General features: G+C 32.4%; 1 protein-coding gene across 1 annotated transcript in view; it reads right to left on the reverse strand.

Annotated features, from left to right (window-relative positions):
* Positions 1-13,200, reverse strand: part of LOC134726452 (uncharacterized) — a 186,330-nt gene that overhangs the window by 156,555 nt on the left and 16,575 nt on the right. Inside the window, exons 4-8 of the mRNA XM_063590857.1 lie at positions 12,246-12,413; positions 11,362-11,406; positions 10,573-10,692; positions 9,871-9,954; positions 7,925-8,041 (exon numbers count right to left, since the gene is read on the reverse strand). Coding sequence (XP_063446927.1) covers positions 7,925-8,041; positions 9,871-9,954; positions 10,573-10,692; positions 11,362-11,406; positions 12,246-12,413 — 534 coding nt within the window. The remainder of the gene's footprint in view (positions 1-7,924; positions 8,042-9,870; positions 9,955-10,572; positions 10,693-11,361; positions 11,407-12,245; positions 12,414-13,200) is intronic.

Consider the following 13,200-nt stretch of genomic DNA (forward strand, 5'->3'; position numbering starts at 1 on the left):
CCACAGGGACTTCCCCTATATTTCATTTTGGTCTGTTGTGGATAGTTGTCTCATTGGCAATCGTACCACATCTTCTTTTTTATATAAGAAACTTCCAGCTATTTTAACTGACCTATCAAAACTGAGAAGAAAAAAATACCCCTTGAAATTGCAGTAATATGTTTAACTTGAAAAACATTTAACATGCATTACCAACATTTATCACTGAATAAAAAAAATTTAAACTGTTACCACTGTCATGACTGTCACATTGTATTGGATTTTGACACTATAACTAATGTACAAAATATTTTCTGCTTTTTCATCTTTTATATATATATATGAGACTACTTTGTTATAGTAGTCTCAGCATATATCTTTTGTTTTTCAATTCTAGTGTTTATATTTATTCACCATGCATAGATGTATTTTGTCACCTGTCTGGATTTTCTAGTTTAAAATAGTCAAAACCCGGAATTACCCTTATCCGATTCCGAAATCGGATCCGATATTGTAATCTCGCGGCAGCCATTTTATTTTCAATGTTGTTTTTGACAGAGATTGAGATATGATTTTACTCGGATTTTCACATTATTAATCGGCGATTTTCTGTATAAAGCTAGCGGTTGAACAAATTGAACATCGCTCTCATGAATGGTAATTATAAAAATAAGTTTGATATCGTTTATTGATCTTTATTAGGAAACTTGGGTAAAAATGTTTGCAAAGTTATTTTTTTATTTTCTTTCAAGGTCCGTCGGGCATGTAGGGCGTAGCTAGTAACCAAGTTGAAAGTCCGACTGCAAAATTGGAAGGTCGCAGACCTCGGACCACCGCTAATTTGAAACCTTGCGTCCAAATTGAAAAGATACGAAATTTTCGTTTTCTGATTCAAAATTGCCGCCAACAGCGTGATCAGTTGAATTATATAATAGACTACTGACGTATACATACGTAGTTGACTACGTATTGACGACAAACAATATTCCTACGACTTTTGCAATTTCGGAAATCTTAACTACTTGTCTTTAGAGATTTTCGGCGATTAAATATTTCATACATTTGTTCTTTGACATCTTAGCCAAAAGCTCAGGGGAGAATAAACTACATAAGGATTTCTAATGTGCTCTACTTCCTATGTGCAACTTCAAAACTTTTGGGAAAATCGACGATCATTTAAGGTTTTTCTGGTCATATTTTTTGTAATCCAGAATGAAAAGTATGAAAAAACTGTCCAATAAGTTATAAATAATATAGCAGTCAGCTAGATGATAACAATGGCACATATTTCAGCATTTATTGGGTAGCACACAAATCCAGGGTGCTGGCATAAGGCAGCTTAACTGCCTAAAAATGATACAAGACTTGAAACTCAAGTGTCACGTATTTTACTTCGCATTTATAAATGATCTGTATGGTATAACTTGGCAATTCCTCCATAAGATACAACGTCCATTTCCAAAATATTTTGTACACACGTTGATAATTTGTATTGGAAGAACTTTTTTTTGCATGAACCCTACTCTTCAAGTATAAAGACACAGAGTAACGTTCGACATATCATGCTTTCAAAGCTTTCAACATCAACTTCAAACAAATGCTTTGAAACTCTAAATGCAAGTGTTCATGTCAAACCCTCACCTGATACCAAAATGGACTAGACCTTATACGGGAAAGATAAAACCTGAGGATTCCGGTTAAAAAGTTTTGAGCGGGAAATACAAATAGAAGATTTTTCATAGAAACGGAAAAATAAAATAAAATAAAATCTTCAATGCAACAAATATTGTTGACTTATTGCTTAAAAATTAAGAATTACAGACCAAAACAAAACACTTAACACTTAGCAATGGACCGTGAAAATGAGGTCGTGGTCAAATAAAACCTGCGTAACAGACATTTAGATCATAAAATATTTCCATTCACCAAACATAGTTGACCTAATGCATAATGTATTAGAAAAATTTGTAAGGGTTCCGCGGAACCCAGTGTCTCGCCTATTTTTGCTGTAAATCTCAGGCTTAACAACAATGAAGAAAAAAATCAATAAAAATATTCCTCTTGTTACTATTTTATGATTGTAAGAAAATCTAAGTCCATTTAAAACTAAATTACAGAAAAAACGGAGTAATCTTTTTACAAACTTTACTTCTGGATACAATCTTATGATCATAAATAAGCTTCTGTCCAAGTTTGGTACAAACCAAGGATAGTTTAAGAAAGTTATTAAAATTTTAAAAACTTTAACCACAGAGTGAATGTAATGGTTCCCCGCAGAAAAACTAAGTCCATTTAAAAGTAAAATATGGAAAAAATGGATTTAATTATTTACAAAATTTACCTCTGGATACTATCTTATGATCATAAACAAGCTTCTGTCCAAGTTTGGTACAAACCCAGGATAGTTTAAGAAAGTTATTAAAATTCAAAAAAATTTAACTAGAGTGAATTTAATGTTTCCCCGCAGAAAAATCTAAGTCCATTTATAAGTAAAATACAGAAAAAATGGAATTTTATTTTTACAAAATTTACTTCGGGATATTATCTTATGATCATAAACAAGCTTCTGTCCAAGTTTGGTACAAACCCAGGATAGTTGGAGAAAGTTATTAAAATTCTAAAAACTTTAACCACAGAGTGAATGTTTTGTTTCCCTGCAGAAAAAACTAAGTCCATTTATAGTAAAATACGGAAAAAATGGAATTTTATTTTTACAAAATTTACTTCTGGATACTATCTTATGATCATAAACAAGGTTCTGTCCAAGTTTGGTAGTAATCCAGTATAGTTGAAGAAAGTTATTAAAATTTCAAAAACTTTAACCCATAGTGAATATTTGTTGACGCCGCCGACGGAAAGTAGGATCGCTTAGTCTCGCTTTTTCGACTAAAGTCAAAGGCTCGACAAAAATAGACCAAAACTCAAAAACTTAACTTTGACCACTAAACCATGAAAATGAGGTCAAGATCCGATGACACCTGTCAGCTAGACATGTACACCTTACAATCATTTCATACACCAAATATAGTAGACCTTTAGCATATAATATACGAAAAACAGACCAAAACACAAAAACTTAACTATAACCACTGAACCATGAAAATAGCTTATAGTATCTGAGATATGGACTTTACCACCAAAACTTAACCTTGTTCACTGATCCAAGTGAAAACTGTCTGACAGGCATGAGGACCTTGCAAGGTACGCACATACCAAATATAGTTATCCAATTACTTATAATAAGAGAGAATTTAACATTACAAAAAATCTAAACTTTTTTTTCAAGTAGTCAATGAACCATGAAAATGAGGTCAAGGACATTGGACATGTGACTGAGGGAAAGTTCGTAACATGAGGCATCTATATACAAAGTATGAAGCATCCAGGTCTTCTACCTTCTAAAATATAAAGCTTTTACGAAGTTAGCTAATGCTGTCGACACCGGACCACTATCCCTATGTCGAGATTTCTGCAACAAAAGTTGCAGGCTCGAAAAAAATCCTTAAAAATCCAATTCCTTTTGACCCCAGATAACTTTTAAAATGTAAATATCATTGAAATAGCTCCAAATTATCTCCCTTTGATGCAAAAATGCCATTTTTGGCATTCAAATTGAAACATCTTTTTTGACCTATATTTTTTATTATTAATTTCAAATAAGTTTAACTTAAACTAATCTATTGTAAAATTTGAGCAATTTCTGTAATTAAAAACAGATGTTCTGCAGGGCGCAGCTTTATGCGATCGCAAAGTTCGAAATCCTGACCAGTTGGGGCAAGTATGGACACAACATTCAAGCTTGATACAGCTCTGAATCTGGATTGTGATTAAATAGTTGACACAACATAGGTTTCTGACACAGAATGAACGTGGACTAAGAACTTAAACTTAAAAACTTAAATATTTTAAATTGGACATTCAATATCCAAAATCTGAATACATGGTTAGATTTAGCATATCAAAGAACCCCAATTATTCATTTTTTTGTGAAATCAAACAAAATTTAATTTTGGACCCTTTGGGCCCCTAGTTCCTTAAACTCCCAACTTTCCTTTATAGTCATAAATTTTGTGTTTAAATTTCAAAGATTTCTATTTACTTACCAGTTTACTAAAGGTCTGGTGAAAAATGCTTAGTTATTTAGGCCTCTTTTTGGCCCCTAATTACTAAACTGTTGGGACAAAACTCCCAAAATCAATCCCAACCTTCCTTATGTGGTCATAAACTGTCAGTGTTCTCCCCAGAAATTTTGGATAGCATCACATTTTGCGTAAAAAAAATAACTATTTCCTTTATATGTTTTAGTTTATATTGTTCAATTCATAACTGAAAATACAATTAAATTGAAACAACAAAAACAGTTGTTTCAGTTTATGTTTTCTTTATTCATTCATAGTTACAGAATTATTTTTTCCTCTTGTTCCAAATAAAAATAAATATGTGCTTTCAGTTACCAGGGTTCGACACTAACGCTAGCCCGAGACTAGTAACTTTTGTGTCGGGCTAGTAAATGTCTGTAGCGCGGTAGCCCGAGGGGCTAGTAAATTTATTTTTCATTGAACATCAAACTGTTGTACTTTCGCCAAAGTACAGTCCAAACGCCGGTCATATCTGACAACTTCTTCGAATATTGTCTACACTGGTTTCACAACCTCTTTATTTACATACAGATACCGGTACCGGAGGGTAAAAATTCTACCGTAAACCAGTTGCTATATATTATCAACTCGGCCTAAGATTACTCGTCCTATAAGTAAGAATGCACCACGTTTTTTTAAAGATTTTGAAACACATACTAATTAGACTGCATATATATTTTGGTTTTATTGTATTTAATTATTAATCACATCGATATCTCATAGATCCTGTTAAATCGCGTGCGTATTTTACCCTCATCTATTATCATAGTCGTCGCGTAAATAGTTAAAATTGGAAATGTCCTTTCGTTCTTAAAATAGAGCGTTAAAAGGTTCCCTGTTGAAATTTTCCTTTACTCCGGTACACGTGGTGATGAAAACTTTTCGATCTTCTCAGTCTTTATCCAATTAGCGTTTGTCATGTCGTCACAATTCTTTTCGTTTTGCTCGGAACTTATCATTACAGTTGCAATGGACTGAAACGAAAGTAAATTTCCGGTAATAATATTAAATGTGCACGTGATTACATGTAGCTTCTTTTTGAGAACTGGGGGGTGATGATGATAGCAAGTCTAAGCCATTGGTATCAGAAAGCGTTCTTCACACGTACCGAAATGTATGCATGTCTTAATGCATTAACGAGAACAGGATGACCCAAATCAGTTGGAGCATGAAGCTTCAGAAACCAAAAGTAAAATAGGGCAAGGGAACAAGTCAACTTGATTTTTGTAAATAAAAATAAACAAAAACATTGTTTTGATGTAAATGTAGATTGTCAGTGTCACTTTCTTTGTGGTTGGTCTATTGTTATGTTTGCGGTGGAGACTGTGAGATACATGTAGCTGCCAAGCTCAGTACTACATTGTCATTGATTAATTTGATGCTGCAGGATTATTTGTTAATTGAATACAACCCTATAAACCTAGTCAAGGTTTTGAAGTCTATATTTTTAATCTGGGAACTATTTATTTTTTTAAAGTAAGTCTGGAATATACAAAATGTTAATGTTTGACTAAAAATGTTAACACAATAAATATTTATTAAGATATATCATAAATTCATCTACAATAAAAATGTAAGTTTTGACAAACAAATTCCGGCCGTTGGATTTCTTTAGTGTAATTATTATTTTTTTTTTATTTTTTTTTTTTTAAATAACCAGTATGAAATAGGTATTTTTCAGACTGAAAACATCTTCTTAAAAGGCCTCAGAATGCAGGATTTTGCATCTAAATTTCAAAAAATTTATGGGGGGGCATGCCCCCAGACCCCCCTAGCTTGGTCACGGGCCTACGGCCCACGAACCTGGCTACCTGACACAGAACAGGGCTAGTTGAATATAATTTTTACTAGCCCTACGGGCTAGTGCCTACAAAAGTTAGTGTCAACCCCTGGTTACCCCAACAATAAGTCAAAAGAATGAATGGTTCATTATAGTGCAATCTGTATATATACAAAACTAAATACCTTGTACACAAAATTAACTTTTTTTTATATTATACTAAGTAAAGATAAAGTAGCAAAAGTAGCAAAAAAAATATCCAGTTTATGAAATTCATTGTTTCATGGGACTTGCATTGTTTCGTATCTTTACATCAAAATGATACGTATTTTTAACAAAGTTATCTACGAAATAGTCTATTAATGCATAGTTTTCTCTATTGGTATATTTTTTCTGTCTACCGTCCGTCTGTTGTCATTATCGTGAAAATGCAGATTTATGTCATATCTGGTCCATTATTTAGGTAATAAGTTTAAAGAAAACATAGCTTGGACGCCAATATAAACTTCAGGTAAGGCAGAAGCAGCTTCTCAATTCTCTTCATAATTTAGAAAATTGATTTGGAGATACCTTCATATGATAAAACTCATGAGCTCTGCAACTGGTCAAAAATATGATTTTCCAGACTTGTCCAGAGAAAAGGACTGTTATGGAAACCCTAATAATATCCAACATAAATACCTGCCAACTTTTGAAAATGCCCATGGGGGTTTTAGCGCGCGACAACAATTTCAAAATTTAAAATTCTTTGCGACAACTATTTTGCGCGTGCTGTTTTGTAGTCTAGAAAAAGTGTCATATTTGCATGATTTGTAAAATGACTTTACATCCCTTTTTTTTTAAAGTTTATTTGCATGATTCTAGTTATTATATCAGCAGAAAATATGAACATGTAGCTGTAAGACCAGGAATTATTTTCATGTGTAAGGATACTAAATAGTTGTTGACTTTTCTAATTTAAAATTATACACAAAGAAGGACCTTTATCAGGTTGGGAACAACACATAAGGATCCCCCCTTAATGTTAGGACATTAAAAACCACTTTTAAAGTACAAATGAGCACACATTCATATGCATATTATTTGAAGAAACTTTTCCCAAAGAACTATACATCTTGTGACATATCTGGTATTATATGGTCAACACACGTCCAAGAATTTTGATATGTTCTTGGCCTTATATCTTCTCTATTATTCAAAATAATAGGACTCTTCATTTAGAAAAGCTGTTCCAAATATAATGTCAGAATTTCCCATTTTAAAGTTAATAAATCTACATTTTTCTATTTTATTTTTTACAAGAGTGACCCCTTGACTAAGGGTAGTCCCTCATTTAAGGGATTCCTCGTGTTGATGTGGGTGTGGGGGTCCATGTGAAAATTAATGAACAGTACATTATACTTTAAATGATTGAATACATAAATGAAATTATGTTACAGCAAGTGTATGTAATATCAATAAATTAGCGAATAAACTACTATTTATTATATTCATAGTAGTACTGCATCATTGAAGTTTGTCAATCAGCCATGCTTTTATTCTTATTCTGTGTAAGAACCTCCTTGCAGTTGAAAAATCATTTGCCATGTTCACGTTTTTACATCAACAAACAGTGGAATACAACACAAGTTCAATATCTAGCATGTTAAAACAATCTTGAGAGAAAACGTTTTTGATTGGCTGATTAATTTGATCATGAGAAACACACAATTTGATTGGCTGAACACGATTTTCCTCCATTAGACACAGTTCAAAATTGGGAACAACAATATTTTTTGTGTAGATTTTCACCAAATCGTGTTTTAGAGGGTTTTTCAGGAACACGATCGTGCAATCGTGACTAAGGGTCAAAATCGTGTAGTACAGGCCAAAATCGTGAAAGTTGGCAGGTATGAACATATTTCTTTAATTTGTATTAAATTAGTTCAGTTTAATAAGTCTATATGATATAAGATATAAGATATGAATAAAGGCAGCAGTAGTATATTGATGTTCGAAATTCATAAATCAATTAGGAAGAACTCACCTACAGGGCAGGTACAATTGAAATTGGTAGAACTGATCTTCATGCAAAGGCCATTATTCCAGCAGGGATTTGAATCACAGGGATTCAGTTCAGTTTCACAGTTATCTCCCTTATATCCTGAAAAATAAATGTATAATATTTTGTTATCAAAGAATAAGAATAACTTTTCTACTAGCAATCAAACAAGTGATTTCCCACTTGAAATAAAAATGTTTTCAGAGTTTCAATACCAGCATCCTATCTCAAAACTAGAGGCTCCAAGGAGCCTGTGTCACTCACCTGATATTTTTATTTACAATTGCTGCAAGAAATAATGCAACCCTCATCCTTTTGCTTTAGTTTCAGAGATATAAGCCAAAAACAGCACTTTACCCCTATGTTCTACTTTTAACCATGTCTGCCATGTTGGTAGGCTGGCAGAGTCATCAGACACATTATTTTGAACTAGAAACTCTAATGATGATTGTGGCTCAGGTTGGTTAAATTTGTCTCATTTATTTCAGAGGAGACTTTTGTAAAAGATAACAAAAATTTCCGAAAAATAGTAAAAAATTGACTTTAAAAGGCAATAACTCCTTACGATGTCAATTGACTATTTTGGTAATGTTGACTTATTTGTAGATATTACTTTGCTGAACATTATTGCTGTTTACAGATTATCTATAATAATATTCAAGATAATAATCAAAAACTGCAAAATTTCCTATAAATTAAAAAAATTCAGGGACAGCAACTCAACAACAGGTTGTCTGATTCATCAGGACATATAGATCTTTTACACATTGTCAAATTTGCTCTAAATGCTTTAATTTTAGAGATATAAAAAAAATATTGCAAGTTACCCCTATGTTCAATTCTTACCCATGTCAACAATGCTGGTGGTTGACAGGGTAATGGATTCATCGGACACATTTTGTATACAAGATACCGTAATGATGATTGTGAAAAGATATAGGAAGATGTGGTATGAGTGTCAATGAGACTACTCTCTATCTAAGTAACAGATTATAAAAGTAAACCATTATAGGTGAAGGTATGGCCTTCAACACTGAGCCTAAGCTCACATCGAGGAAAACATTTTGATAAATGTGTCTCAGTAGTTTCAGAAGATTTTCGGAAGTTTTTTTGTAAGATTACAAAAAATTGACCATTTAAATGATGTTGACTTATTATAGGGTCTAACTTTGCTGAACAATTTGTTGTTTACAGTTTATCTCTATCGATAATATTCAAGATAATAATAAAAAAAACTGTAAAATTAATTCATGGTCAGCAACCCAACAATTCAGCAGATAAATATTGACCTGATTATCAATTTAACCCCATTTCAGATTTGGTCTAAATACTTAAAACTTCAGAGATATAAGCCAAAATCTGCATTTACCCCTTATGTTCTAATATTTTGTAGTTTTCAAGTCTTAAACCCTTAATTTCAGCCAAAAACAGTGAAACTTAACTTAAATTTGATCTGTACCTCATTGTGATAAACTCACTTACCAAAAATCAGCCCAATATCTAAAGACGTTTAGAAAAGAGTCCATATAACTGTTTTCAATTTAAAAGAAGACCAAATCGGGTAATTTTAGCAAAAATTAGAGGAGCTAAACAAAACTTAAACTTCATCTTTAACTCATAAACAAACAAGAATGTGTCCAAAGTACACTTACACTATCAATTTCCATGTTCAATGGACCATGGAAATGGGTAAAAGTATAATTAGGCATTAAAATTAGAAAGACCATATCATAGGGAACATGTGTACTAAGTTTCAAGTTGGTTGGACTTCAACTTCATCAAAAACTACCTTGACCAAAAACTTTAACCTGAAGCGGGACAGACGGACGGACGAACAAACAGAAGGACAAATCAACCTTTAATACCTGACAAACAAACATAAATCATAAATATATTCAACATGTAAAAGGGGGGGGGGGGTCATATATTACCTGGATTACATGTACAAAATCTTTTATGATTCTTGTAACTGCATACTCCTTGACCACTACAGTCATCTGCATTACCAGTACATACTAAGAAAATAGAAAAAAGAAAGATTTAATGTACACAAGTACATAATATATACCATAAATTTCCATAGATAAGACAACATTCTTTTTCAGAAAATTCTTGTCCTCATTTTATGCAGCATATCAATCTATCTTTAAGTTTCCCCTTTAAATCTGGTTTTGGGAAAAAATACTTGAATTTCAAAAATTCTTTCAATGATAAGAATAACTTATGTAGTTGCAGGTTGGAGAAAAGAGAAAAGAAGAAATATTTATTTTACAATGAAGTTATTTTTATTCATGATAAATTTAACACTCTATATGATGATGTATGTTTTATTTTTATGCTAAGGCTACACTGGCAGGACTGAATGTCTAGCTAAAAGGTTTTACTTTCAAGAACAATGTCGGCTACAAGTAAACAAAAATCTTTGACCTTGCACACCTCCATTATGTGTATAAACATCTTACATTACAGCTGAACCTCCAAACTGTAGAAGAAGATAGCCAGACAAACCAAGATCTCTTTATGCAGCTAGTACCAAAACAATTAGCCCAAAAACTTTATTTTCAGAATATTAGGGGGAAAAAAATCAAAATCCTTTAAAATATACAAGGAGAAGTAGAAACATTCAAACTCACTGTCTACACATTTCCACTGGTAATCATCACAGCAGTTATCAGCAGCTACACAACCACTGTTACACTGGCATGGCAATGTGTTGTTATAAGCATCACCACATCTGTTTTCACATGTTATAGCTGGAACAAGAATAAAAGGCTTTCTTAATATCATACATACTACAGTGGTTGCAATGTACTTAGATTTCCAAGTAAAATAAAAATCGATAATTTCACATAAGAAATAAACATGGTTATTACTAATATAGATAACATCATTATCACTATTTACAAAAGCTTCCTTTCATCTTGCTGACTGATAATTTTCTTTCTTACAGAGTCAAGTGGTATGAAAAATTATTGCTAGAAATTACTAAGTGGGCATGTGGCTTTCTAATGAAATTGACAATGTCGTTCTAAGCAAAACAGCGATAAACAGGTTATTATTGCATGCATTGGTCATCAGAGTTGGAATGCATTTCTCACTTTTACCGTAACGACTAAAGCTAAAAAAAATCAATCTCATTGAGATGATCAACGATAATCTATTAATATCTATTAACTTTACGGACCAGTTATTTATACCAATCTTACATATTTCACCTTCAAAAATGTATAAAACAAAGATTTTTTTATCTTTTGCCGTCAAATATTCTGGTTTAAGAATTCCTTTAGTTAAATAGTTTGTAAGTGTCACAAAAGTATTTGTTTTTATTCAAGACATTGAAAATTCAAACTACTGTCAAATAAGATACTGCATGGCACAATTCACAAAACATATATAGCACTATAACTGAAGAACTAACTTACCCCTTTCTTCCTGACTACAACTGTCCCCAGAACATTGAGCAACACCTAAAGAAAGAAAAGGCAGATTTTAATTTTTTAACTAATGAATAAGATATGTCCGAAAGACCTATTTTTCCTTTATCAATTATATTCTCTATATAGTGCATCATATTACATGTTACTATAGACAATTCACCATCTTTCAGAATACAAAACATGAATTTTGAGCCTAAAATATCAAAGATCCTGTCCTTTACTTGCATTACTTTGTAATGAAGTAGCACCAAATCAATGTAAAAGAGACCTCAGTTACTATCTACTGTATTCGAAAACCTGCAAACACTGAGTTTGTGAAATCCAATAGTGAACACCATAAATATGTTGCCATAAAGAAATGATAAATCACAAGTTTAATCAAGATGAATAACAAATTTTAGAAAAATGTGGCAGTCTGTAATATTTCATATCAGACTGTTCTCATTCTTACTAACCGTTACTTATAGTGTTGTAGCAAACTACTGTTTATCCACAGCACACAAGCCACATTGTTGCATACTAAACTGTGTCTTTTCTGTATAAAACTATGTCTTACCAAAAGAACATGTATCATTCATGTTGCAAAATGAGCCCTTTCCTAGATTACCCATGGTAATCATGGTAGTCATACAGTTGTGCATCTGTATCGGATGACCTGGGATATATTTAATGAATGTGTGACCTAGGCATTAGACTTATGTCACAAATAGACCTTTTCAGTGATCTTGGTCTAGGATATTGTTTGACAATGGTTATGATTTGTAAATAGCCAGTTGTGTATAAAGGAATTTCAGTATTATAATTATTTATTGATTATCATCATTTTGACAAGCAGGACAATTATTTATACGACAAGAAGCTTCTTTTACCTAATTGAATACAGAGTGAGCTATGATTGGAGCCAGTTCTTTCTGTGATAGAATTACTTCCACATGGCGTACACTTATCCTGTGCAGTCTGGTCTTGGTAAAAGTTCATTGGGCATTTTTTACAAGGTGCATATCCTGTCACAGAATATTCTCCTTCATCACATGGTTCTACAAGAAAGCATAATACCTGTGTTACTGAAATAACATATTTCATAATGCATAAATGTCCTTATTAATCCATAACACTGTTCCACCCAGATCCTCCCTTATTATGTTGTATATATGTCAGTTGTACCAATAACCAGTATGCTATATCTTTGGTGCCCTGACAGAATGCTGAAGAGTTACAGTGCAGATGAAAGCACCTGATTTACACTTAACAGAGTTCAGTCAAGGGACCAAGAAATGCCAACTGGTTATAGCACGTATAAAGGAATAAAGTAAACAGACACAGGTTTGGGACAAAGAATCACAGTTTAATATTTTCTTTGCATATCAATATAGCAATAAACATATTTACAAAGAAAGCAAAATCAAGTTGAAAAACTGTGTTACTACTAACAAAAAGTACATAATAACTGTGAGTTCTTTGAAAAATACTACTCTACTAAAATAAACAATACAAAAAGATATGTGAAGTTGATGCTTCTTATCAATAAACATATGTATTATGTGTATACATGCATATAAATCTTTAAGCAAATAAATGTAATTGTCTTTATAGGGAGTTGGAGGGTGGGAAGAAAATATTTTCCCAGAAAATAATAATGGCTGCTGCAAGCAAGCGTTGCTTCAGGAATAGTTAAGTCTGTGTGCATAAAACAAAGGCCCTACTAATTAAGCGCTGATTGGTTAATTCAAAATTAGCTATGAATCTCATTGGTTAATTAGTATGAACTCGAAAAACAATTAGTAAACGAGAAGCAGATGAGGCAGTGACTGGGAAACCCCATTG

This window comes from Mytilus trossulus, chromosome 7, assembly GCF_036588685.1.
Source record: "Mytilus trossulus isolate FHL-02 chromosome 7, PNRI_Mtr1.1.1.hap1, whole genome shotgun sequence".
Classification (NCBI taxonomy): Eukaryota; Metazoa; Mollusca; class Bivalvia; order Mytilida; family Mytilidae; genus Mytilus; species Mytilus trossulus.